General features: G+C 47.4%; 1 protein-coding gene across 1 annotated transcript in view; it reads right to left on the bottom strand.

Moving 5' to 3' along the window:
* Nucleotides 1-24,117, bottom strand: part of LOC119965283 (polypeptide N-acetylgalactosaminyltransferase 10-like) — a 136,866-nt gene extending 112,749 nt beyond the window's left edge. Inside the window, exon 1 of the mRNA XM_038795806.1 lies at nucleotides 23,986-24,117. Within this exon, the coding sequence (XP_038651734.1) occupies nucleotides 23,986-24,117 (132 nt within the window). The remainder of the gene's footprint in view (nucleotides 1-23,985) is intronic.
* Between the last annotated feature and the right edge of the window lie 2,792 nt (nucleotides 24,118-26,909).

Raw genomic sequence — 26,909 nt, 5'->3', positions numbered from 1 at the left:
CGTTCTGGGAAGCGCTTAAGGCCGTACTAAGAGGGGAAATCATAGCCTACAAAGCGCAAAGAGATAGGGAGGAAAGGGTGGCTAGGCAGAAGCTGGTCGACTCCATACTGGAGGTAGACCATAAATACTCCGAGGCCCCGACCGTAGAACTCCTGGCGGAGAGGAAAGAATTACAAAGGAACTTTGACCTGCTCTCCACCAGGAAAGCAGTACACCAACTCCGCCAGGCACGCGGGGCCCTATACGAACACGGAGACAAAGCCAGCCGCCTGTTGGCCCACCAGCTGAGAAAGCAGGCAGCCAGCAGAGAAATTGCGCAAATCAGAGATACCAGAGGCACGTTGGAAACAGAACCAGAGAGGATTAACAAAACCTTCAAGGCCTTCTACCAAGAGCTGTACACCTCAGAGCCCCCAACGGGGAAGGCTGGGATGAACCGGTTTCTTGACGGACTGGACATACCAGTTGTGGGAGAGGGCAGAAAACGGGATCTGGAAGCACCACTAGCACTGGGAGAGATCATGGACAGCATTAGCTCCATGCAGGCGGGGAAGGCGCCGGGACCGGACGGATTCCCGGCGGACTTCTACAAAAAATTTGCGACAGCGCTGGCCCCGCACCTGCGGGAGATGTTCACAGACACGCTAGCTAGGGGCACATTGCCACCCACGTTAGCACAGGCCTCAATCTCGCTGATACCTAAGAAAGACAAAGACCCAACGGAATGTGGGTCATACAGACCCATATCTCTGCTGAATGCAGACGCCAAAATACTGGCCAAAATCCTAGCCAAGAGGCTAGAAGACTGTGTACCTGAGGTGGTCACAGAGGACCAGACGGGCTTTGTCAAAGGTAGACAGCTTACCGCGAACATCAGGCGCCTGCTGAACGTGATAATGACCCCCTCCGGGGAGAGAACACAAGAGGTGATCGTCTCCCTGGACGCAGAAAAGGCCTTCGACAGAGTCGAGTGGAAATACCTCATAGAGGTACTGGAGCGGTTCGGGCTTGGAACAGGGTTCACCGCTTGGGTAAAGCTCCTGTACAACGCTCCCATGGCGAGTGTACAGACCAACAATACCAACTCCCAATACTTCCAGCTGCACAGGGGCACCAGACAAGGATGCCCACTGTCCCCGCTGCTGTTCGCACTAGCAATTGAACCGCTAGCAATCGCGCTCAGGGCAGCAAAAAATTGGAGGGGGATCCGAAGGGGAGGTAGAGAGCACAGAGTCTCACTCTATGCGGATGATCTGCTCCTCTATATCTCGGACCCACAAAGCAGCATGGACGGAATCATCGCGCTCCTGAAAGAGTTTGGAGCCTTCTCGGGCTACAAACTCAACATGAGCAAAAGTGAGATCTTCCCAGTACACCCGCAAGGGGGGGGGGGGGGGGGGGGGGCAGCACTAAAGGGGCTGCCGTTCAATCAAGCCCGACATAAATTCCGCTACCTGGGGATCCAAATAGCCCATGACTGGAAAGGGATCCACAAATGGAACCTCACCAGCCTGACGGAGGAAGTTAAAAAGGACCTGCAAAGATGGAACACACTCCCGCTCTCCCTCGCGGGGAGAGTTCAGACGATCAAAATGAACGTACTGCCCAGGTTCCTCTTCCTGTTTAGATCCATTCCGATCTACATCCCCAAGGCCTTTTTCAAAGCGCTGGACAAACTCATCATGGCGTTCGTATGGGGGGGTAAAAATGCTAGGATCCCAAAGAAGGTCTTACAAAAAACAAAAACCAGGGGAGGGCTAGCCCTCCCGAATCTACAATTCTACCACTGGGCAGCAACAGCCGAGCGAGTAAGGGGATGGATCCAGGAGCCAGAGGCTGAGTGGGTGCGTGCGGAGGAGGCCTCCTGCATGGGAACCTCCCTCCGGGCCCTCGCCACGGCAGCACTCCCATCCCCACCCAAAAAACACTCCAGCAGCCCAGTGGTGACAGCCACCCTCCAATCCTGGAACCAACTGCGGCAGCAACTTGGCCTGACCAAAATGTCGAACAGGGCTCCCATCTGCAACAACCATAGGTTCACACCAGCACTGACTGACGCCACCTTCAAAAGGTGGAGGCAGGACGGGGGGACACTGACAGTCAGGGACCTATACACGGACGACAGGATCGCAACACTGGACGAACTGACAGAGAAATTTCAGCTAGCTGGGGGGAACGAGCTACGGTACCTGCAGCTCAAAAACTTCCTACGAAAGGAGACAAGGACGTACCCACAACCGCCACGACAGACACTACTGGAAGACCTACTGGACGCAAGTATCCTAGAGAAAGGGAACTGTAGTGACATGTATGACCGACTGGTAGATAGGGACGACACCGTACTGGACGCAACAAGAAGGAAATGGGAGGACGACCTGGGGATGGAGATAGGGTGGGGACTCTGGAGCGAAGCACTGCATAGGGTCAACTCCACCTCCACGTGCGCAAGGCTCAGCCTGACGCAACTAAAAGTGGTACATAGAGCCCACTTAACAAGAACCCGTATGAGTAGGTTCTTCCCGGAGGTGGAAGACAGATGTGAACGGTGCCAAAGAGGCCCGGCCAACCACGCCCACATGTTCTGGTCTTGCCCCAGACTCGTGGAGTACTGGACAGCCTTCTTCGAGGTTATGTCCAAAGTGGTGGGAGTGAGGGTGGAGCCATGCCCGATAGTGGCGGTCTTCGGGGTTTCAGAACAGCCAGATCTATTCCTGGGGAGGAGGGCGGACGCCCTTGCCTTTGCCTCCCTGATCGCCCGCCGTAGAATCCTGTTTGGCTGGCGGTCAGCAGCACCGCCCAGAGCTGCGGACTGGCTGTCCGACCTCTCGGAATCTCTCCAAATGGAGAAAATCAAATTTGCCATCCGAGGGTCGGACGACGGCTTCCACAGAACGTGGGAGCCATTCATGCAACTGTTCCGGGACCTATTTGTGGCCAATGTACAAGAGGAAGAATAGTCGGGGGAAGGTAGCGGGAGGGGGGGGGGGGGGGCTACAGGTTCGGTACGGGGGTTCGATGGCTAGCTAAGGCCCAAAACCAAACTAAATAAACATGTTGAGGGGGGGGGGGGGGGGGGGGGGGGGCGCAGTTACTACTACGAAGATGCTTACCTGTAAATATGTATGTAAATTTTTGCGTGTTTGTTTGTTGTTTTTTTTTGTTCTTTTTCTCTCCTAACAATTTGTAATTTGTTCAATATAAAATATGAAAACTGAATAAAAACATTTATAAAAAAAAAAATTAGTACGAGACCAACAGGTCGTCAATGTCTGCAATACAAGGATGTCTGCAAGCCAGTCTTCAAGTTGACCAGGATCGGTGTTGATGCGCAGGAAATCCTAGCTGCTGACTGGAGTGCATGGAGCTGAGCAGTCAGGAAGGGGGTGGAAAAGGCAGAGGGCAAAATAAATTCGCTCATGGTGGAAAAGAGAATCCACTGGAAGGGAAAAATCATCAAACCTTGGTCCAAGACTATTCAACTCTGCCAGCTGTGGAGGGAATGGCCCCTCACGACTTGGCCTCTACAGCAGAAATAAACCATGTTTAATACAGAAGTGACATAAACCCTGAGCGCAGTCTACCATCTCCCGAAACAGATGGAGAAGATACAAGTGGCTTGAAATCAGAGAACAAAATAAAAGGTCTACAGATCATTAATGTTTGGTGAGGGCAGTGGAGAAAGGTGAAGGTAGTTAAAGAACTGACTGGATCATGCTGTACATTGGTGGTTGCGTTTTTGAGGCACAAGAGGAAAGGGAAAGGAAATGAAAAGGAAAAAAAAAAGTGAAACTTGCATTTATATTACCCTTTTCATATCACCAAATATCCCAAAGCACTTTACAGCCAATGACTTTCGTGCAGTCACTGTTATAACTTTGGAAGTGTAACAGCCAAACTGCACACAGCAAACTCCACAACAGCAATGTGATAATGACCAGATAATTTATGTTTCTGATGTTTATTGAGGGATAAAAATTGGCTAACACACTGTAGATAACTCCCCAGCTCTTCTTCACAATAACACCAATAGTGTCCAAATATTTCTAATTTAACAAGGGAATAATTTTGTACATTGCAGTAAGTTTCTGACAATCACATAATCCTCAATGCGAGTGGCAAATTGTTGCTCATGTACTCAGAGATTTCTGCTTCCTGCCTGAGACTGACCTGTCAGTTATTCAGAAATTTTTAAAATGTCAAACCTCCACACAAAAATGTCGTTGACCAGGGCAGCACGGTGGCCTAGTGGTTAGCACAACCGCCTCACGGCGCTGAGGTCCCAGGTTCGATCCCGGCTCTGGGTCACTGTCCGTGTGGAGTTTGCACGTTCTCCCCGTGTCTGCGTGGGTTTCGCCCCCACAACCCAAAAATGTGCAGAGTAGGTGGATTGGCCACGCTAAATTGCCCCTTAATTGGAAAAAATAATTGGCTAATCTAAATTTATAAAAAAAAAAAAAAAAATGTCGTTGACCGTGTTTCCTCAGTGATTCTGGGCTCGATTTTATGGGTTGCCACAGTTCCCCTGGTTAAACAATCAGGGCTGCCCACCCAGCAGCGTGACAGATGTCCTACTGTCATTATGTGCCTGGTTGCAAATTCAGAGAGATGATTCCATTCCTCAGGAACAGGAAGCCCACCTCAAAGATCTGCCTGCAGTGGCCTGCTGGTACTCCACTCGTGGCTTGAGCAGGTCAGCCAGAGATTCAAGACAAAAGGTGGCAAGTCCTGATCAGAGAGTTGTCTTCTACGTTGACAAATGTTGTACCTGCGTTCCATATCAAAGAACACCTTCAACAGCAAATGGCCAGACTCTCTCTCTCTCGCGGAGTTTGGTTTGACCATCAGCATCAGGAACACAAATATTGGGGCAGCATGTGGTGCAGTGCTTAGCACTGGGACTGCGGCACTGAGGACCCGGGTTCAAATCATGGCCCTGGGTCACTGTCCGTGTGGAGTTTGCACATTCTCCCCATGTCTGCGTGGGTTTCACCCCCACAACCCAAAGATGTGCTGGTTAAGTGGATTGGGCATGCTAAATTGCCCCTTAATTGGAAAAAGAAAAATAATTGGCTACTCTAAATTTATTTTTAAAAAGGAACACAAATATTATATTCTAGGATGTTACATTACTAATAATAATAATCTTTATTAATGTCACAAGTAGGCTTACATTAACACTCTGCATCAACTTACTGTGAGAATTCAAAATATCCAAATTACCTAACAGTAGGTCTTTCGGGTCTTGTGGAAGGAAACCAGTGCATTCGGAGGAAACCCATGCAGACACAGGGAGAACGTGCAGACTCCGTGCAGACTCCACACAGTCAGTGACCCAAGCTGGGAATTGAACCTAGGGCCCTGGCGCTGTGAAACAACAGTGCTAACCACTGTGCTACCGTGCCACCCATAATTTCAATCAGCACTGACAATGCGACATGAGGGGTTTCTGATAGCATCACATATCTAGGCTCTTCAATCACCAGCAGTCTGTCACTGGATGCAGAAATCAATACACGTATCACAAACACTATCTGTCCAAGGTGAGTAAGAGAGTGGGACAACAGCAACGTGACTGAAAACTCTACATCCTCCTTTCATAGATCATAGACCTGAACAATTCACACTTGGCAGAATAAAAGGCTGAAAAATTTCTCAAGTGTATCCTCAGCTCTCTCAGCAAGACAAGGTCACCAATTCAGAGATCCTGGAATACGCTGATGGAATCAGCATATACACATTACTAAACAAACTAGCTTTGCGCAGGTGAAGGAGACATAGCCTGAGTGAGTGAGACACAGCCAGAGTGGGAATTGGAACTTTGTAATTTGGGCAGTGTGGTAATTAAAGAGGTAAGTGGTGAATTCAAATCTTTAAAACTGTTTTTCAGTAAAAGGTCAGTATCTAGCTCAGTGTCTGATTGGGTGAAGCTGCCCCCACCCTAATTGCTGAGAAGCAGTTATCTGTCAGTCACCTGAGGCATGTTTAGTGGCACAAGGGTGTACACTGTATTCTTCTGTTTGAAGCTCAAATAGTGTAACTGATCTTGTTTAGCTGGGTTCTGTATCAAAGACAGACTGAAACTGCACTCAGTAAGCTTTGCGCAGGTGAAGGAGACACAGCCTGAGAGAGAGGCGCACAGCCGGAGAGAGAGACACGCACAGCCTGAGAGAGAGACACGCACAGCCGGAGAGAGAGACACGCACAGCCGGAGAGAGAGACACGCACAGCCGGAGAGAGAGACACGCACAGCCTGAGAGAGAGACACGCACAGCCTGAGAGAGAGACACGCACAGCCTGAGAGAGAGACACGCACAGCCTGAGAGAGAGACACGCACAGCCTGAGAGAGAGACACGCACAGCCTGAGAGAGAGACACACACAGCCTGAGAGAGAGACACACACAGCCTGAGAGAGAGACACACACACAGCCTGAGAGAGAGACACACACACAGCCTGAGAGAGAGACACACACACAGCCTGAGAGAGAGACACACACAGCCTGAGAGAGAGACACACACAGCCTGAGAGAGAGACACACACAGCCTGAGAGAGAGACACACACAGCCTGAGAGAGAGACACACACAGCCTGAGAGAGAGACACACACAGCCTGAGAGAGAGACACACACAGCCTGAGAGAGAGACACACACAGCCTGAGAGAGAGACACACACAGCCTGAGAGAGAGACACACACAGCCTGAGAGAGAGACACACACAGCCTGAGAGAGAGACACACACAGCCTGAGAGAGAGACACACACAGCCTGAGAGAGAGACACACACAGCCTGAGAGAGAGACACACACAGCCTGAGAGAGAGACACACACAGCCTGAGAGAGAGACACACACAGCCTGAGAGAGAGACACACACAGCCTGAGAGAGAGACACACACAGCCTGAGAGAGAGACACACACAGCCTGAGAGAGAGACACACACAGCCTGAGAGAGAGACACACAAAGCCTGAGAGAGAGACACACACAGCCTGAGAGAGACACACACACAGCCTGAGAGAGACACACACACAGCCTGAGAGAGACACACACACAGCCTGAGAGAGAGACACACACAGCCTGAGAGAGAGACACACACAGCCTGAGAGAGAGACACACACAGCCTGAGAGAGAGACACACACAGCCTGAGAGAGAGACACACACAGCCTGAGAGAGAGACACACACAGCCTGAGAGAGAGACACACACAGCCTGAGAGAGAGACACACACAGCCTGAGAGAGAGACACACACAGCCTGAGAGAGAGACACACACAGCCTGAGAGAGAGACACACACAGCCTGAGAGAGAGACACACACAGCCTGAGAGAGAGACACACACAGCCTGAGAGAGAGACACACACAGCCTGAGAGAGAGACACACACAGCCTGAGAGAGAGACACACACAGCCTGAGAGAGAGACACACACAGCCTGAGAGAGAGACACACACAGCCTGAGAGAGAGACACACACAGCCTGAGAGAGAGACACACACAGCCTGAGAGAGAGACACACACAGCCTGAGAGAGAGACACACACAGCCTGAGAGAGAGACACACACAGCCTGAGAGAGAGACACACACAGCCTGAGAGAGAGACACACACAGCCTGAGAGAGAGACACACACAGCCTGAGAGAGAGACACACACAGCCTGAGAGAGAGACACACACAGCCTGAGAGAGAGACACACACAGCCTGAGAGAGAGACACACACAGCCTGAGAGAGAGACACACACAGCCTGAGAGAGAGACACACACAGCCTGAGAGAGAGACACACACAGCCTGAGAGAGAGACACACACAGCCTGAGAGAGAGACACACACACCCTGAGAGAGAGACACACACAGCCTGAGAGAGAGACACACACAGCCTGAGAGAGAGACACACACAGCCTGAGAGAGAGACACACACAGCCTGAGAGAGAGACACACACAGCCTGAGAGAGAGACACACACAGCCTGAGAGAGAGACACACACAGCCTGAGAGAGAGACACACACAGCCTGAGAGAGAGAGACACACAGCCTGAGAGAGAGACACACACAGCCTGAGAGAGAGACACACACAGCCTGAGAGAGACACACAGCCTGAGAGAGAGACACACACAGCCTGAGAGAGAGACACACACAGCCTGAGAGAGAGACACACACAGCCTGAGAGAGAGACACACACAGCCTGAGAGAGAGACACACACAGCCTGAGAGAGAGACACACACAGCCTGAGAGAGAGACACACACAGCCTGAGAGAGAGACACACACAGCCTGAGAGAGAGACACACACAGCCTGAGAGAGAGACACACACAGCCTGAGAGAGAGACACACACAGCCTGAGAGAGAGACACACACAGCCTGAGAGAGAGACACACACAGCCTGAGAGAGAGACACACACAGCCTGAGAGAGAGACACACACAGCCTGAGAGAGAGACACACACAGCCTGAGAGAGAGACACACACAGCCTGAGAGAGAGACACACACAGCCTGAGAGAGAGACACACACAGCCTGAGAGAGAGACACACACAGCCTGAGAGAGAGACACACACAGCCTGAGAGAGAGACACACACAGCCTGAGAGAGAGACACACACAGCCTGAGAGAGAGACACACACAGCCTGAGAGAGAGACACACACAGCCTGAGAGAGAGACACACACAGCCTGAGAGAGAGACACACACAGCCTGAGAGAGACACACACAGCCTGAGAGAGAGACACACACAGCCTGAGAGAGAGAGACACACAGCCTGAGAGAGAGACACACACAGCCTGAGAGAGAGACACACACAGCCTGAGAGAGAGACACACACAGCCTGAGAGAGACACACACAGCCTGAGAGAGAGACACACACAGCCTGAGAGAGAGACACACACAGCCTGAGAGAGAGACACACACAGCCTGAGAGAGAGACACACACAGCCTGAGAGAGAGACACACACAGCCTGAGAGAGAGACACACACAGCCTGAGAGAGAATTGGAACTTGGTAATTTGGGCAGTGCGGTAATGTGGCGCGGAGTGGGAAGAGGTGCTGTTTCCCTTTTTGTTCTGTTTCCTTCGTTTGGCTCTGTAACTGGCAATCAGTAGGGAGAGATCCAGAGTGCATTCCGGGAAGCAGGGAGAAAACCAGGGAGCATCCTGGGAAGGTAGGTGATATAAAAGCTTACCAGCGGCCTTCATTTTCGGGAGCGAAAGAGAGAGAGCCGGGGAGCAGCTTGGGAACAGGTAAGTGATAGATATTCTGAGTGATCCAACGGGGGCACTGAGATGCGACATCACAAGAAAGCTGTGACCTGATTGGCTGATAGGAAATCTGCACCAAATTTTAAAATTAAATATTGTTAAACTAATTAAACATCATTAATTAATTACTTAATCATAATTTGGAGGGGTGTCTAAGCCAGAGATCAGAGAGTACTGTATTTAGCTTCTACATTTATAGGACAAAGAGTGCTAGGAAGCAGATAGTTAACAGTAACTTTTTTTTTTTAAATGTTTTAAATTTAATTTACTAATTAATTAACACAATGTCAATTAGAGGGGTACAGTGCAGTGCTCTGACTGTGAGATGTGGCAGGTCCGGGAGGCTTCCAGTGTCCCGGATGGCTTCATCTGCAGAAAGTGCACCCAACTGGAGTTCCTCATAGACCACATGATTCGGTTGGAGCAGTTGGATGCATTTAGGAGCATGCAGGTGGCAGAAAGTGTCATAGATAGCAGTTATATAAACGTGGTCACACCCAAGGTGCAGCAGAGAAATGGGTGACCATCAGAAGGGGAAGGCAGGAATCCCCTGTGGTTATCCCCCTCTCGAACAGGTATACCCCTTTGGATACTGTTGGGGGGAATTGCCTATCAGGGGAAAACAGCAGCAGCCAGAGCAGTGGCACCACGGCTGGCTCTGATGTTCAGCTTCTGTGGACGTGAAAGAGACTCCAGGATGGTATGTTGCCTCCCTGGTGCCAGGGTCCAGGATGTCAGAATGGGTAGTGGGCATCCTGAAGAGAGAGGGCAAACAGGCAAAGGTCGTGGTACATATTGGTACTAACGACATAGGCAGGAATGGGGATACGGTCCTGCAGCAGGAGTTCCGGGAGCTAGGCAGAAACTTAAAAGACAGGACCTTAAGGGTTGTAATCTCGGGATTACTCCCTGTGCCATGTGCCAGTGAAGCTAGAAATAGGAAGATAGGGCAGCTAAACAGCTGGTGTACAAGGGTGGGTTTCAGTTATCTGGAGCACTGGGAGCTCTTCCAGGGCAGGTGTGACCTGTATAAGAAGGACGGGTTGCATCTAAACTGGAGAGGCATAAATATCCTGGCCACGAGATTTGCCGGTGTCACACGGGAGGGTTTAAACTAGTATGGCAGGTGGGTGGGCACCAGAGCAATAGGTCAGAAGGTGAAAAAATTGAGGGAGAACTAGGAAATAGGGCCATGATGGCTGAGGAAGAGCAGACAGGGAGATGTTGCTCAAAACAATGGGACTGGTGGCCTGAAGTGCATATGTTTTAATGCAATAAGTATAACAAGTAAGGCAGATGAATTTAAGAGCTTGGATTAATACTTGGAACTATGATGTTGTTGTCATTACAGAGACCTGGTTGAGGGAAGGACAGGATTGGCAGCTAAAGATTCCAGGAATCAGATGTTTCAGGCGGGATAGAGGGGGGTGTAAAAGGGGTGGAGGAATTGCGCTACTGGTTAGGGAGAATATCACAGCTGTACGATGGGAGGGCACCTCAAGAGGGCAGCGAGACTATATGGGTAGAGATCAGAAGGGTGCACTCACAATGTTGGAGGTTTACTACAGGCCACCAATCAGCCAGCGGGAGATAGAGGAGCAGATAGGTACACAGATTTTGGAAAGGAGTAAAAGCAACAGGGGTGTTGTGATGGGAGACTTTAACTTCCCCAATATTGACTGGGACTCACTTCGCGCTCGGGGCTTGGATGGGGCAGAGATTGTAAGGAGCATCCAGGAGGGCTTCTCAAAACAAAATGTAGGTAGTCCAACTAGGGAAGGGGCTGTACTGGACCTGGTATTGGGGAATGTGCCCGGCCAGGTGGTAGAAGTTTCAGTAGGGGAGTATTTTGGGAACAGTGACCACAATTCAGTAAGTTTTAAAGTGCTGGTGGACAAGGATAAGAGTGGTCCTCGGGTGAATGTGCTAAATTGGGGGAAGGCTAATTATAACAATATCAGCCGGGAACTGAAGAACATAGATTGGGGGCGGATGTTTGAGGGTACATCAACATCTGACATGTGGGAGGCTTTCAAATGTCAGTTGAAAGGAATTCAGGACCGCAATGTTCCTGTGAGGAAGAAGGATAAATACAGCAAATTTCAGGAACATTGGATAACGAGCGATATTGTAGGCCTCGTCAAAAAGAAAAAGGAGGTATTTGTCAGGGCTCGAAGGCTGGGAACAGACTACGCCTGTGTGGAATATAAGGAAAGTAGGAAGGAACTTAAGCAAGGAGTCAGGAGAGCTAAAGGGGTCACGAAAAGTTATTGGCAAATAGGGTTAAGGAAAATCCCAAGGCTTTTTACATGTACATAAAAAGGAGGGTAGCCAGGGAAAGGGTTGGCCCACTGAAGGACAGGGAATCTATGTGTGGAGCCAGAGGAAATGGGCAAGGTACTAAATGAATACTTTGCATCAGTATTCACCAAAGAGAACAAATTGGTGGATGTTGAGTCTGGTGAAGGGTGTGTAGATAGCCTGGATCACATTGAGATCCAAAAAGACAAGGTGTTGGGCATCTTGAAAAATATTACGGTGGATAAGTCCCCAGGGCCTGATGGGATCTACCCCAGAATACCGAAGGAGGCTAGAGAGAAAACTGCTGAGGCCTTGACAGAAATCTTTGGATCCTCACTGTCTTCAGGTGATGTCCCGGAGGATTGGAGAATAGCCAATGTTTTTCCCTTTGTTTAAGAAGGGTAGCAAGGATAATTCAGGGAACTACAGGCCGGTGAACCTTACATCAGTGAAATTACTGGAGAGAATTCTTTGAGACAGGATCTACTCCCATTTCGAAGCAAGGGTCGTATTAGCAAGAGGCATCACGATTTTGTGACGGGGATTTTGTGTCTCACTAACTTGATAAGAGTTTATCGAGGCGATCTCAAAGATGATTGACGCAGGTAGGGCAGTGGTTGTTGTCTATATGGACTTCAGTAAGGCCTTTGACAAGGTCCCTCATGGCAGACTGGTACAAAAGGTGAAGTCGCACAGGATCAGAGGTGAGCTGGCAAGATGGATATAGAACTGGCTAGGTCATAGAAGGCAGAGAGTAGCAATGGAAGGATGTTTTTCTGATTGGAGGGCTGTTACTAGTGGTGTTCCGCAGGGATCAATGCTGGGACCTTTGCTGTTCGTAGTATATATAAATGATTTGGAGGAAAATGTAACTGGTCTGTTTAGTAAGTTTGCGGACGACACAAAGGTTGGTGGAGTTGCAGATAGCAATGAGGACTGTCAGAGGATACAGCAGGATATAGATTGTTTGTAGACTTTGGCGGCGAGATGATAGATGGAGTTTAATCCGGACAAATGTGAGGTGATGCATTATGGAAGGTCTAATACAGGTAGGGAATATACAGTAAATGGTAGAACCCTCAAGAGTATTGGCAGTCAGAGAGATCTTGGTGGACGGGTCCACAGGTCACTGAAAGGGGCAACACAGGTGGAGAAGGTAGTCAAGAAGGCATACGGCATGCTTCCCTTCATTGGCCGGGGCATTGAGTATAAAAATTGGCAAGTCATGTTGCAGCTGTATAGAACCTTAGTTAGGCCACACTTGGAGTATCATGTTCAATTCTGGTCACCACACCACCAGAAGGATGTGGAGGCTTTAGAGAGGGTGCAGAAGAGATTTACCAGGATGTTGCCTGGTATGGAGGGCATTAGCCAGGAGGAGAGGTTGAATAAACTTGGTTTGTTCTCACTGGAACGAAGAAGGTTGAGGGGTGACCTGATAGAGGTCTACAAAATTATGAGGGGCATAGACAGAGTGGATAGTCAGAGACTTTTTCCCAGGGTCGAGGGGTCAATTACTAAGGGGCATAGGTTTAAGGTGCGAGGGGCAAGGTTTAGAGGAGATGTAAGAAGCAAGTTTTTTTTTTACACAGAGGGTAGTGGGTGCCAGGAACTCGCTGCCGGAGGAGGTGGAAGCAGGGACGATAGTGACGTTTAAGGGGCATCTTGACAAATACATGAATAGGATGGGAATAGAGGGATAAGGACCCCAGAAATGTAGATTTTAGTTTAGATGGACAGCATGGTCGGCGCAGGCTTGGAGGGCCGAAGGGTCTGTTCTTGTGCTGTACCTTTCTCTGTTCAATGACGTCTCGGCTGGCTCAGCTATGTAGCTTGCGGTATAGTGAACTAGTCTAATGACTCCTGGTCATCCATTCCTCCTCAAGCAAGATATGAAGATGGTAGACAATGACACTGACAATAGTCCCCCAACGTCTGTGAACAATGGAGGAGATTGTTTGGAAAGGCACTGGAAGTCACTGTCTGTGCGGAGTCTGCACGTTCTCCCAGTGTGTGCGAGGGTTTCCTCCGGGTGCTCCGGTTTCCTCCCACAGTCCAAAGATGTGCAGGTTAGTTGGATTGGCCATGATAAATTGCCCTTAGTATTGGGTGGGGTTACCGGGTTATGGGGATAGGGTGGACGTGTGGGGTTGGGTAGTGCGCTCTTTCCAAGAGCCGGTGCAGACTTGGATGGGCCGAATGGCCTCCTTCTGTACTGTAAATTCTATGAATTCAAATTCTATAAGAGGCGAACAAAAATGGAAAGCTCAGATGGCCGAATAGAGGCTCGCCGAGAGAACAAAGTCATCCTGTGCAGCAAATGCGACAGAGACTGCCATGCGAGAGTGGGACTCCTGAGCCACACCCGGAGTTCACCACCATGGCGGAAACCATTGTCTTACAAGACGCAAGACTGACAATGACCAATGAATACAGGACTGGTTAATCAACAGAAAACAGAGTCAAGTTAAGTCAGTAATTTCATCAGAACTTGGAGAAATAAGCCATTGGGCCTAGCAAGCCGACTTTGCCTTTTAATAAGATTATACATGCCTCACTTGCAGTCACACCCTCCTGTTCCTGACCACAGACCAAATCTGAAGTAACTCGTCTCAGAGGCGTTAATGTCTCCTGGAAAAAAAATGTCTAGGGAACTTTTCCCTCCCTGATGCATCACAGTAACCGAAGCAGAAGTGGTTTAATTGGATCACATCGAAGTCCACCAACACACATGCTACAGCTGCATCCCATTACCTGCTCTGCCATCTTTATTCTGTTTTATTTAACTGATCAGGTTTCAATATTACAATTATTTAAACTTACAATTATTACTCAATGATTTTCCATTGTTACGTTATGCAGCTTAACTAGTTATGCTGTAAATTTAATAATTACTTGTGTCTCACCAGTACCAGTTTAAGCTACTGTCCCAATTCAGAGAGGTAAAAAAATCTTGAAACTCACCAATCATTTAATTAATGCCTCTGGACTTCCCTGTCCCACTATACTCCCTCAAGGAGCACTATTTTAAAAAAGACAGGCAACACCTCCTCCCTCACGTATCAGTTCCTAGAATTAAGAACTTTGCCTCACTGGCTCAAAGCAATGCTGCCACTTTCATACTACTTACTTCACTTCATGCTTCTGCAACTCCTTCTGCATTTATACTAACTGAGATTCCAGTGACCCGAGTCAGCTGCAGCTGGTTGGGGGACCCATTCTACCTGGTTCCCTAATTAATTCTGCAGCACGGTAGCACAAGTGGATAGCACCGTGACTTCACAGCGCCAGGGTCCCAGGTTCGATTCCCCGCTGGGTCACTGGCTGTGCGGAGTCTGCACGTTCTCCCCGTGTCTGCGTGGGTTTCCTCCGGGTGCTCCAGTTTCCTCCCACAGTCCAAAGACGTGCAGGTTAGGTGGATTGTCCATGATAAATTGATCTTAGTGTCCAAAAAGGTTAGGAGGGGTTATTGGGTTATGGGGATAGGGTGGAAGTGAGGACTTAGTGGGTCGGTGCAGACTCGATGGGCCGAATGGCCTCCTTCTGACTGTATGTTCTAGCTCTCTCTCTCTCAGTTTTTCACTGACTGAAACGGAATAAAATAAATTACGTTACAGTTAATCTAAATGCAAACTTGACAACATTTTAGAAAGAAATTGACCCTTAAAATAATTCACTTTCAAAATTCCCAGAGTTAAACATTCGGCCTTGCAGCACTCAAAACAAGCGTAATATCCGATACTTGGATGAAGGGACTAAATGTATTGTAGTCAAATTTGCTGATGAGACAGAGACAGACGGAAATGTATGTTATGAGGAAGGCATCAAGAGTGCAAAGGAATAAAGTTGGGTTATGTGGCAGATGAAATATAATGTGGGAAACATAAGAATAGAAACATAATATATTGTTGAAATAGAGACTACAACAGAATCTGCGTGTCATCAAAGAGTCATGAAAGTTAGTGCGCATATACAGCACGTAATTAGGAAAGCGAATGGTATATTAATTGCTATTGAATGAGTAATAGGGTTTAAAAATATGGAAACCTTGGCGAGATCATACTGTGCACAGTTTTGACCTCCTTATTTAAAGATGGATATCCGGCTGAGGTAGACTCTGGGCTGCCTCTTGGTACTGTTCCAGAATGGAAAGCGGTAGCAAAGCACCACGTACGAGAAAAGGTGCTCAGGATGAAGCATGGGCAGACAGTGAGCTCGGGACCTGCCTTTGGACAGGGCACATGTACCACACTCACATTGGAAGCAAGAGAAGGTCCACTAAGTTGATTCCAGAGGTGAAGGTGTTATCTTAGGAGGAAAGGTTAAGCATGTTAGGTCTCCTACTATATGGGCTTCAGAAGAATGAGAGGATTCTTATTGAAACATTTAACATTTTCAAGGGATTTAACAGGGTAGATGCTAAGGTTAACTTTCTTCTTATGGTACAACCTAGAACGAGAAGGCACAATTTCAGAATAAGGGCTAACCTAGTTAAGACAGACGAATAGGAATTTCTGCTCTAAGAAGGTTGCAAAACTTTGGAATTCTCTAACCCAGTAGAGAGTGGAAACGGAGTCATTAATTCCAAGATTGATTTGGACAGATTTTTGAACTACAGGAGAATTAAGAGTTATGGGGAACAGGCAGCACATTGGAGTTGAGGCAAAGTTCAGGTCAACCACGGTCCCATTGAGCATTGATGACACCAGTGATGACATCAAGGTTCCTTAAACAGCATCTTCCAAAACCATGACCACTATCACCCAGATGAACAAGGGCAGCAGACACATGGGACAGTACCATCTGGAATTTCCCCTCCAAGCTGCACTGTGGGTATACCCACACCACATGGACTGCAGCTGTTCAAGGCAGCTCATCACCACCTTCTCAAGGGCAATTAGGATGGGCAGTCCATGGTAGCCAAGCCAGTAGAGCACACCCTTGAATGAATAAAGAACGCCAGTGCAGCTTTGAAGCGCACATGGCCTAATCCGGCTCCTACACTGTGCACCCCTACTGTAGAATGCATAAAATGGACAAGTAGGTTCAAATGAAAGGAAACTTTAAAATGTACTTATCTCATTGTTCCAACATTATGCATATCACAAGTTTTTTTTTTAAATGAATCCCGTTGCTTGACCTCACCGGCCAAGCAGTTTACCTGCTTCCCACTCCACATGTAAAGGAGCATTTTCGCATTCACACTTTTGTGTCCCCTAGTCCTGTATAATCTTCCCTATTCGACGTACTACATGGAGTTCTACAAATCAGCGGTGGTCAAATGTGACTCACACCTTACACTCAAACTGCGGTTCCGACGGTGTGGACTCAAAGGCAGAAGCAAAAAGGTTTCTCTGCCTGAAACTACTGAAAGACAGATTAGCAGAGGTAAATTGTTCGAATAATTTCACTCAAATCTAATGGGGGGGCGGCGCCCGTTTGATGCAGGTTTCGTATGCTCTGCGCCCTCCGAAACGGCATCATCGCGGCGCATGCCGTACGCCTTTGGGACGGCCTCAGCATGACACCAGAAGGCCCTCCCCGATGACCCGGGATCCCGATTGCGCGGTTGACTCTGTCCAGCGCCGCCACAGGCGGGGGAGAGCGGTGCTGCTGGCCATGGGGGCACTATCTGGCAGGCCGGGTCCACGCATGGCCAGCGCCATGTTTTATGGCGCAACCGCTGCAGGTCGTCACAGTGCGCACCCACGGACCCAGCCAGTTTACGCCCGTTTATTTTGTGGAGGCCGGTTGTTTTACGCGGCGCGGCTACTAGCCTCTCACCGGTCGCAGGATTGGTGAGGAGGCAGCGCCGATTTTTCCCACGCAAAATGCCACAGATCCTCCACACTTAGCCTCAGAAGCAGAGAATCTGGCCCATTGTCTTTGCATCCTAAAGACATGTCTTATTACTGGATTTTTAAAAAAGCCATAACATTCAATGTGTATAGGGAGTTGAACATCAACAAGTTTTATGATGTTATAAAATTGTATAATTTTTAAACTGGGGCCATGTTTGTTCAGGTGGGTGTTGGATGTCACCCATAGTGGTTAGCACTGCTGCCTCTCAGCTCCAGGGACCCGGGTTCAATTTTGTCCTTGGTGATTCTCCCAGTGATTGCGTGGGTTTTCTCCAGGTGCTCGGCTTCCCCGTGACCGGTGAGGGGCTAGTAGCCGCGCCGCGTAAAACTACCGGCCTCCACAAAATAAACGGGTGTAGAATGGCTGGGTCCGTGGTTGCACAGTCCAAAGAAATGCAGGTTAGGTGGATTGGCCATACTAAAATTGCCCTTCTGTCCAAATATATGGGGTTATTGGCCTAGGTAGGGTGCTACCTCGGTGCAGACTCAATGGGCCGAATGGCTTCCTTCTGCACTGCAGGAATTCTAGGGAATCACTCATGAGAAAGGAAAGGTTCAATGAGATTGGTTCACTTGTTTATGATGGCTGGATGCATTGTTGCAAAATAAGTGGAATCTGACTTGATCCCATCTACCATTTATTCTGCAGGGTAGTATGTTCAACCATAGTTTGCTTGTTGATTACTAAGTATCATGGTATCCCTACAGTGCAGAAGCAGGCCATTCAGCCCATCAAATCTGCACCACCCTTGGAAAGAGCACCATACCTAGGCCCACGCCCCACCCTGTCGCAGTAACCCCACCTAACCTTTTGGACATTAAGGGACAATTTAGCATGGCCAATCCACTTAAACTGCACATATTTGGACTGCGGCAGGAAACCGGAGCACCAGGAAGAAACAAACGCAGACACGGGGAGAAAGTGAAAACTCCACACGGTCATCCAAGGCTGGAATTGAACCGGGGTTACTAGTGCGGTGAGGCTAAACATTGTGCCACTGTGCCACATATTAACCTCAAAACTTAGCATACACGATAGATATTGGAAATTGTTTTATCTTTCTGACCTTGGATAGTAAAGTGTATTTTTGTTCATTCAAAACCCGTGACACTGTTTGCTTTATTCTCTTTGCAACTGTCATTAACTGAGCAAATATCAAACGTTGTCGATGTTAAACAAAAGTTTGCAGGTACTCAACTGGACCATACCAAACATTGAGAGTTCTGGCCCAGGTTCATAACATGCTACCATCTCTTCAGGGCTGAGATGGGGATGAGGTAGGAAACTCCATTGCTGAGATGTGTAGCCATTGAGGCTGTCAATAGCATTCAAGCACCTTTTTACATTCACAATATCTCTTACCCAACAGTTCAGCGGTCACATATCGTGTCGGCAAATTGATAGGTTAGAGGTGAATGCACTTGAATGTCATTCAGTTCATTTAAACAATGTTTCCCACCCACCTGATACATGCAGAGCTGCTTGATCTGATCAGCACAATTATGGAGTGGCCTCCCTAGCTCGCCTTTCATTGCTGATCCTACAGCTTGCGGTCTCTGTTGCTCCCCAATTTTCAAAGACTTGTTTCCAGAAAGAAAACTCACCAAGTCTCTACATCTAACAGTATCATCCGACTTAAGAGATATTACTATTGTAGTAGTTTTTTTTTTAAAAAGCTGGAATTTAATTTAAGAAAACTGTCATATTGAATACGTGGTTCCATGTCTTGCGGATATTGAATATCCGAAGATTATCGGGATGTGACTCTAGGTTCAAATATATGGCCACTACTGAGGTTCAGGTGTACCAACTTATCCAGTCTTTCAAAGCTAATTTCTCCTCTCCTGTACACTGCTATAGGGTAGACATGTCCACTTTTTTTTTTCTTGCATTTAGTAGCAGCAGTGATCTCTACCATGGAATGTTGGGGGACTAAATATATATAAAGTTGAAATAAATGTTCCTGTTATCGCAAGTTGGTATCACTAAGAGAGCTTGGCAAATATGCCTATAATGGGTCTTCAAGTGTGTCTAGGCCCATAAATTTCAAACCTGACATGCCAACAAACACAAAATACATGTGAAACTAGTCTAAATATTACCAGGACTCACAGTTACATTCCCCTGGCCTGAGGCTAGAGTATTGAATTCTTCGCAAATAAATTAGACAGATAAACTGAACAAATGATTGGCACAATTCCCTTATCCATGCTGCTAAGAGAGCAAATATTTAAATGTTCACTGGTCTGACTAACTGACATTACAAGAACACTGTTGGCATGACTTCATGTTTCTTTTACAGAGAACTTCCAGAAATTTAAAATATGTGAAAACTTAATAAAGAGTTAGAGGAGAGTCATGTGGTGTGAGCAATTGCATTTCCACGAACTCTGGTTCTGCTCATCTATTCATCCTGTTCCGGATGTTGGTCATGTGGGGGTGGCCGAGCCATTCCCCGGCCGGAGCCTAGGTTGTTGACCGCCTGGGTTCTGGTGAGACTGCATGGTGGAAAGAATGGTGTCTCGTGCTTCGATCACTCAAGTCCTTCAGTGATCCCGAATCGTGTTCACTGATCCTGCTTCATCCTTGATTTTGGCTTTCGTCATGCGCCTGTGAAGAAGTCTCTATTCTGAGGACTGCCTTGCATGTCTGCACCTCTTGTTATTATCCTGGACATTTCTCCCTGTTGATAATGTTGTCTTCTTGATGTTGTTTCCATTTACGGGAAGTAAATGCCAGTGTGATGGCCTTGTACAGTTCAGTATCCTGATTTAACAAGTTTATATGGTGTCAGGGCGAATGGGGATTCATGCAGTCTTTAGCCGAAACGTTTTTGAGCCTTATATTGTCTGCCAATTCTTGTGGTGGAGGGAGGGCAGTGTTTTTGTTGTCTCCCCCATCTCACTTAGAAGGAAAATGAGCACAGCCAGAGCAGGGTGAAGGGTTGGAGTTGGTAGGGTTAGTTTGGCCTCGCTGTGGTCGAGGAAGGTCCCCTCAGTTGGAGCTAACCAGTTTTGGCCTGCTTTTTCTTACTGATTTCTGTTAATTTGGATCAGAGTATCTGTGTTTTTTTCTCTTAGGTAGCCCTACCCGTTTTTCTTGAGTGGCGAGGTGGGCTCTCTGGTGCTGGGAGGAGATGGGCTGGCCCTCCCTCCCAGGACTCTCCAATCCCCAGCTTTGTGGGATGCCCTGACTGGAATCTTTTCACCTGGATGGGGTTCTCCCCTCTCTTCCTACCTCCCCCACCACACCCCACCCTTCCCCTTATCCCCTCTCCGCACCCCCCCCCCCCGCACAAACCCCCTCCACAACCACCCCCCCCACCCACCCACCCTGCATCTGTTTGCATAGATACCTATGGCTTATTTCCCTTTTTCTTTTGTTTTAATGTAATAATTGTAAAACTTGAAAACATCAATAAAAATCCATTTTTAGAAACAACTGGAGGACATTAAAAAGGTGTTCATTTGCGAGAAATATTCAATTACTTCAAACGCCTCCACTATGGGCAGAAAGGTAGCATAGTGGTTAGCACTATGGCTTCACGGCGCCAGGGTCCCAGGTTCGATTCCCGGCTTGGGTCACTGTCTGTGCGGAGTCTGCACATTCTCCCAGTGTCTGCGTGGGTTTCCTCCGGGTGTTCCAGTTTCCTCCTGGAAGCCATGTCGTTAGGTAATTTGGACATTCTGAATGCTCCCCATTGTACCGGAACAGGCGCCAGAATGTGGCGACTAGAATCATAGAATTTACAGTGCAGGAGTCCATTCAGCCCATCGAGTCTACACTGGCCCTTGGAAAGAGCACCTGGCCCAAGCCCACACCATCACTCTATCCCTGTAACCCAGTAATCCCACCCAACCTTTTTGGACACAAAGGACAATTTAGCATGGCCAATCCACCTAACCTGCACATCTTTGGACTGTGGAGCACCCAGAGGAAACCTACGCAGACACCACGCAGACACGGGGAGAACGCGCAGACTCCGCAAAAACAGTGCTCCAAGCCAGGAATCGTACCTTAGACCCTGGAGCCGTGAAGCAACTGTGCTAACCACAATGCTACCATGCTGCCCACTAGGGGCTTTTCACAGTAACTTCATTGCAGTGTTAACATTGTGACAATAAAGATAATTATTTTAAAAATAAATATATTATTATACAGTAACTCGCTAAGATTCTTTAGACACCACATTCCAAACCCACAACCACTACCATCTAGAAGGACAAGAGCTGCAGATACTGGGAACCCCACAACCTGGAGGTTCCCCTCCAAGTCAATCACCACCATGACTTGGAAATATATTGTCACCGTTCCTTCACTGTCTCTGGGTAAAAATCCTGGAACTCACTCCCGAAAAGCACATTGGGTGTACCTACACCACATGGGACTGCAGCGGTTCAAGAAAGCAGCTCACCAGCACCTTCTGAAGGGCTATTCGGGATGGGCAATAAATGCTGGCCAACCAGCAACACCAACATCCCGGAAATTAATTCTTAAAAATTCCTAAAACTCCTATAAAGGGCAGCTGATGGTCATTAACACGAACCATAAGCTGAAGAATCTTGTGTAGGATTCTGCATTAAAGGCAGCACAGTGGCTAGCACTGCTGCCTGATGGCACCAGGGACCCGGGTTCGTTTTCAGCCTTGGATGACTGTCGGTGTGGAATTTGCGCATTTTGCTCGAATCTACGTAGGTTCTCCCAGTCCAAGTAGGGTGCTCTTTCGGAGGGTCAGTGCAGACTTGAGCCAAATGGCCTCCTTCTGCACTGTAGGGATCCCATGGCCCTTGGTATAAAACAACATTCATCACAAACCTACAACAGTAGTCGAGGATACTGAGCTTACCTGGAAGGATTGAGTTGAACTTTCCAACAATTGCTCCATTTGCACAAAAACTCAATTCCACTTATTATCTGCAAGATAATTTGTCACTCGACTATGATTTGAAAATCCCTTTCCTCATCAAAATAAAGTGGAGCAGTGGGTGAAATTCTGTAACAGACAGACTTAAAATGGGTTTTTAATATAAATTACACTATTACGGCATGATGTGGAGATGCCGGCGTTGGACTGGGGTGAGCACAGTAAGAAGTCTTACAACACTAGGTTAAAGTCCAACAGGTTTGTTTCAAACACGAGCTTTCGGAGCACTGCTCCTTCCTCAGGTGAGGAAGGAAGGAGCAGCGCTCCGAAAGCTCGTGTTTGAAACAAACCTGTTGAACTTTAACCTGGTGTTGTAAGACTTCTTACTATTACGGCAGAAATATAATGTCCTCTATATTCACTTGAACTATTAACTTAATATCAATAAAATTAGATTACAGATTTTTTTTAAAGTTTCAAATCTGGCTTGCATCCGGAGGAAGTTTTTTGAGGCTGAACAAATACTACCATTAGAAATAGTCATAGTATGAATAAAGTGTCATTACAAACTAAGATATCGTTGAAAAATTATCCTGGCACAATACTCAAGTGTTCTTGCTCTTCAAATCTTTCTTTCATCAGCTTCATGAAACTATAGTAAAAGTTACTTTCGATAGTTCACCAGAAAAACACTTTGAAAGGTGCTTAATTGGCTGTGAAGCGAGTTGTCATATGGTCAGAAAAGGTTCTATATCCAAGTGCGTTCTTCCCTTTCCAGTACAAGCTTTCCAGGTGAATATTTTAGGTTTCACTCATCATTTGACTGCCTGCTAGAAACGTTTAAAAAGTTATCAAAAAAAGACTTGTATTTTCAGGTTTTTTTAGAAAAGCGTTTCACCTCAAACAGAAATTGGTTGACAATGTGTTTACATCATGTGGTGGCATTTAGTGAGGAACACATGGGGGCATTATACTGAAGCTTGAAGACCGTAAGCTTATTGAAGAACAAGAAGCTCTCATATATAGTCAAACCAAATTATATCTACCAAGTTCATGTCAGAATGAAGGAATTTGATTCCAGGGAAATACAAAACGAGATACTTGGAAAGAGACATGGCCATTAAGTGTAACTCCAGTGAAGTGTCAAACTGGGTTTAAAAAGTGTCTACACCTTCCTTTATGTCCATTTATCCATATTTATTCATTTAAATTTTTAGACAATGTTGACACTGTCACTCAGCATCGAAATATCTAACACTTCATTGCCGGGAAACGAGCCACGCCTGAGTGTGAACATACTGGCTAATTAGATCCACACAGCATCTATTTATGTGAATCCATTAACTGCAGTGTAAATATGGTATTGAATACAAGGAAGCAAGTTAAGCTGCCCTTCCTCTGGATTCTACAGGAGTGTACCAGCAGTTTTACAGCGCCTCTTTATTATATGCCCATGATCCATATCTTAAACTGCCGCTCTCAAAGCAACAACCCGAAACATACCTTTAAAACGTTTCTACATTTCCTAAACAGCCGATTTGGCAATCAAAGACTGCTGGTGCTCACTACAACATAATATGAATCTTAAAAAGTTACGACTTGATTGGGGCCTCGGCTGTGTAGCTGAAAGGCAAATACTTTTAAGTGCACGACCCCGGTGAATGACACTGACGCCACAGAGCTGGTCCCAGGTAGCAGAACTCTTGCCGGGAATGTGCTTCCTTACCTGCACCACTTCAGCCGGGCTCTCCAACTGCTTCTCCTTATACAGCGACCATAGCCCGACGTTGGGCACGAACACGATGGTCAGAAGGATTAAACCGGCCGCCTGAAGAAGCCTCTTTTGCCTCCGCCTCATCTCCCAGTGTGTGGCTGAAAGGAGGGACTTTACCGCCAGTAACAATGTATCCAACTTTCTTCCTGCGGCTCCTCGCAGCTACTGAAGCAGGGACTTCCGTTCGACTGCTACCACTAACCTGGCAGGGGGGGGAGCTGACAAAAAGGAATAGGGTTGTCTTCGTCCCCCACTTTCCTTTCTGCCTGAGACTAGCCTGGGGGCCTAAGATAATAATTTCCCATCCAGTTTTGAAGAGTTTAGATCCAAAGCCACGGTTATTAATGTGTTTCAATTGTATTCTTAACATCGCCCCCCCCTCCTCCTCCCGTAATCGTTGCTCCGATTAGGTCTGCACTGTGGAGCTCTGACTGACTGAGTTCCAAGGCAGAGACAACGTGTTGAAGTCGGTGTTTCTCCAATTAACCCCCTGAATTGGGAGGAGAGGGGTGTCATTATTCGGCATAAAAATGCCTGGACGTGTTCATTGAGCGCAACTCTTTTAAACCCCAGGTTTAACCTCGACAACTAGTGTCCTGCCGTAAACAAATAATTTCACAATTCGCGCGAGGGGAAAAAACACCCCACGAATATTTTGGATAAGTCACTTGGGTGCGAACGGGGTTTTTTTTTTCGGTGTGTGTGTGGGGCGATGTGTCTATTTAACTGACAACTTCCCACTTTGCCCCATTTCCAATCCGTTCCAAGGCCATCATCGCCGGGGAATTGGCGAGATTAATGTGCCGCTGCTCGGAGGTGGTGCTGCCGATCCCGCCTTTCCGCTCCCGCCCTCACCACCACAGACACGGGAGAAAGAGCAGCTGGATTACAGCAATGCCGGCCCGGGACATATTTCAATCATTTTGCCCCCCCCCCCCCCCCCCCAAAAAAAGTGCCAAATCTGGGAGTCTTTGCGCGGGATTAAAAGCCAATGTTTGTGTATCGTGAAGAAAATTCTTTTTTAAAATTATCACCGCGATCATTCTTTTCATTCGCCAAACGGGAGGCGCCAGAAATAACCCTGAAATTGGAGGTGCCTCTGTTATTGGAATGGCGACTTCCTCGTTCCGTCTGACTTTTATTTTCATTTCTTCAGAAAACTTCGCGCGATTAGTGTAGTTGTTCGAGCAGCCGACAGGTGGTTCGCTTGTGCCAATCGGATGAGATGTTTCTGCTTCAACCTCTCAGTGCATCCAAAATCCACAACATCATATACAACAGTGAAGAGAGCTTTTCTTTTGGCCTCTTGGTTCGCCATCCGAAACAACCCGTTGCTGCATCTTGATATTTATCAACTGATTGCAGGGGTTTTCCCCCACTATTCTGTCTGGAAACCCTTCCCACCTGTTGATCACTCTGCATACTGAACAAACAACAAAGAAAAGTACAACACAGGAACAGGCCCTTCGGCCCTCCAAGCCTGTGCCAACCATGCTGCCCATCTAAACTACAATCTTCTACACTTCCTGGGTCCGTATCCCTCTATTCCCATCCTATTCATGTATTTGTCAAGATGCCCCTTAAATGTCACTATCGTCCGTGCATCCACCACCTCCTCCGGCAGCCAGTTCCAGGCACCCACTACCCTCTGTGTAAAAAAAACTTGCCTCGTACATGAAGGCCCTCCTTACAGCAACACAAAGTTTCCTTTTACCAGTATCCAATAGTTCGACTCTCGCGGTTTAGTTTGGCGTAGTATTACTTCAGTTTCTAGCCATTCCATTTCTGAGCTCACCTTGTCCAAGCTTCTTTGAACCCCTCAAACCCGCCCCCCCCCCCCCCCCCCCCCATTCCCACGAAACTGGTAATGGTGCATTTATTGTTTTTTATTGAACGGTTTAAGTAGAAAACATCCCAAAACATTTTTGACACTGGAGAAATCAGGATCGATGCCCAAAATCTTGCTCCATGAGGTTATTTTAAGGAGCATCTTAAAAAGAAAGGAGAGATGGAAAAGCATAGGGAATAAATTCCAGAGATTCAGGCCAAATTACTGAAAGTAAGGCCTTTAATAATTGGATGATTAAAATCAGGGATGTGCCAGAAGCCAGAAATGGAGGGGGAGAGACCTGTGAGTGAAGGGTATTCTGTCCATTTGCCCATGGATGATAGATGGCCCTGGTGGCTTCAAATAAGCTTCACATGTCGTGATGGTCATCGTACCGTCAGATCACTTGGCCTTTCTCATCCCACCACTTTGTCCTTTATCTTCCAGATTTGTGTCTTGAGCTGACTTCTTGACTTGCGACCTTGGTTTGTTCTGCCGGGCAATAAATTGGAATGAGTTAAAATATAGGCAGCAGAGTTTTGGATAGGTAAAAGATGGGAGGCTGACCAGGACAACATTGGGCAATTCAAGTCTAGAGGTAACAAAGTCATGGATGAGGTTTGGAGTCAAGTGATGTTACAGAGATAGGCAGTCTTGGTGATGGTGCAAATATATGATCGGAAACTCAATTTGGAGTCAAATACAACAATAGGGTTGCAAGCAGTTTTGCTTAGCTTAAGTCAGGTACCCAGGGATGGGAAATGTGGACAGGGAATACCTTCAATCTTTCCAATATTGGATAAGCATTGTGTGACAGCTGAGGGGTCTCCTTACCTTTCTGGTCTTCATTCCAGTTGATGATAGGAACAGTTTACTCTCCTGTCCTACTCCCTTTCAGATTGGTCCTCATGAATAGTCATTGGGTAAGGTTGCCTGTTACATCTCTACAGACAACTTTCCCATTTCAACAATATTTAATAAAGAAGATGTGGTTTAGGTGAAGTATAAATGCAGTGGAGTCAGGGACAGGTTAAGGTTCCTCCTGTCT

This window comes from Scyliorhinus canicula, chromosome 4, assembly GCF_902713615.1.
Source record: "Scyliorhinus canicula chromosome 4, sScyCan1.1, whole genome shotgun sequence".
In the NCBI taxonomy this organism is placed as follows: Eukaryota; Metazoa; Chordata; class Chondrichthyes; order Carcharhiniformes; family Scyliorhinidae; genus Scyliorhinus; species Scyliorhinus canicula.
Note: the sequence above shows the minus strand (reverse complement) of the source record. Positions and strands in the feature narration are given on the sequence as shown.